We start from the raw sequence: 1430 nt of genomic DNA, 5'->3' as shown, positions 1-1430 counted from the left end.
TAGAAACTTAATCATAAACAATCATTTAGAATAACCTATATAAATGCAATTTGTAGATGCGAGAGTAGTTAAGTTTATTGTTTTATTTAATAACCAAATTATTTTGCAAAAGTGAAAATTCTATACAAATATAGTTAGTATAAAAGGAATGATCTACAAACGAAAATTTTACAACCCTTGATTGTTATTTCGTTAAATTAACCCAAAATAAAATCGCTAGCAAAAAAATCATTTTCATTCTTTCCACTCACGTGTTCTTCACATGCAATAAAACATCGAATCCGTGCCCTCAGTCAACTAACCAATCAGAGCACCAATTCACTCATCACACGGATCGAAATCGTACGGCATGCCGCCTTTAACCCTTCCCACCATCCAACGGCTGATAACACACAGCTCACAATTCGCCAACATATATATACACACACTTCCACGACCACCATTTCAAAACATCATCCGCTTCAAATCCTTTCAGAGTGAAAAAGCAAAAACCAGAGAAAAAATGTCAGGAAGAGGAAAGGGAGGCAAGGGATTGGGAAAGGGCGGAGCAAAGCGTCACCGGAAAGTTCTCCGAGACAACATCCAAGGTATCACGAAGCCGGCGATTCGACGATTGGCGAGGAGAGGTGGAGTTAAGCGTATCAGTGGGCTTATCTATGAAGAAACACGTGGTGTGCTTAAGATCTTTCTAGAGAATGTCATCCGTGACGCCGTGACTTACACCGAGCACGCTCGCCGGAAAACTGTCACCGCCATGGATGTGGTTTATGCTTTGAAACGACAGGGACGTACTCTTTATGGATTTGGAGGTTAAGGTCGTAGTGATAGGTGATTTCATTGCAATTTCAGTTTCCAGATCTACATTGTTTGTTAACATGGTAATAGTGATAGGTTATGTATCATTGACTTATTTCTCGTAATGCAATGAACGATTTATCTAAATTTAGTGTCTGCGTTTTTTTTTTAATTTTTTTTTTTTTGGAAATTGAAGTGTTCATAGAGTGGATTATGTTTCGATTTGTTTCGAAATTGCCTCGATTATGGGGAAAATTGTTATACAAATCTTGACATTTTGAAAACGACGCCTAAGTTTTTTTTAGATTGACACATTAGTAAATGGAGCTTTATCTCGATTTCCAAACTTAGAAGTTACTTTTTTATTTGGATGTTATTTAGAGTCAGTACAAACTGCATAAAAAGTAATCGAAATCGTCTATTATTATTATTATTATTATTTTGGGATTGTTTGACCATGTTTAAACATAAAATATGTATTTTATATAAAAAATAACAGGTTGATTAAAATTGAGGGTGTTAACTTGGTCAATTATTTCTGTTTTTTGTGCTATGGCATAATTATTTTTTTGAACAATTAAGTATATTTTTATTTTCTGTTTATATACATAATTAAAATAATGTCATATAAATTT

General features: G+C 34.1%; 1 protein-coding gene across 1 annotated transcript; it reads left to right on the top strand.

Moving 5' to 3' along the window:
• Nucleotides 1-434: 434 nt before the first annotated feature.
• LOC145003790 (histone H4) lies at nucleotides 435-942 on the top strand. Its single transcript, XM_078962704.1, has one exon. It carries the CDS (start codon nucleotides 503-505, stop codon nucleotides 812-814), a length of 312 nt encoding a protein of 103 aa, XP_078818830.1. The 5' UTR covers nucleotides 435-502; the 3' UTR covers nucleotides 815-942.
• Nucleotides 943-1430: the final 488 nt, after the last annotated feature.

This window comes from Lactuca saligna, chromosome 7 (assembly GCF_052625555.1).
Source record: "Lactuca saligna cultivar CGN05327 chromosome 7, ASM5262555v1, whole genome shotgun sequence".
In the NCBI taxonomy this organism is placed as follows: Eukaryota; Viridiplantae; Streptophyta; class Magnoliopsida; order Asterales; family Asteraceae; genus Lactuca; species Lactuca saligna.
The sequence above is the reverse complement of the archived record's forward strand: the minus strand, read 5'-3'. Positions and strand labels throughout refer to the sequence as shown.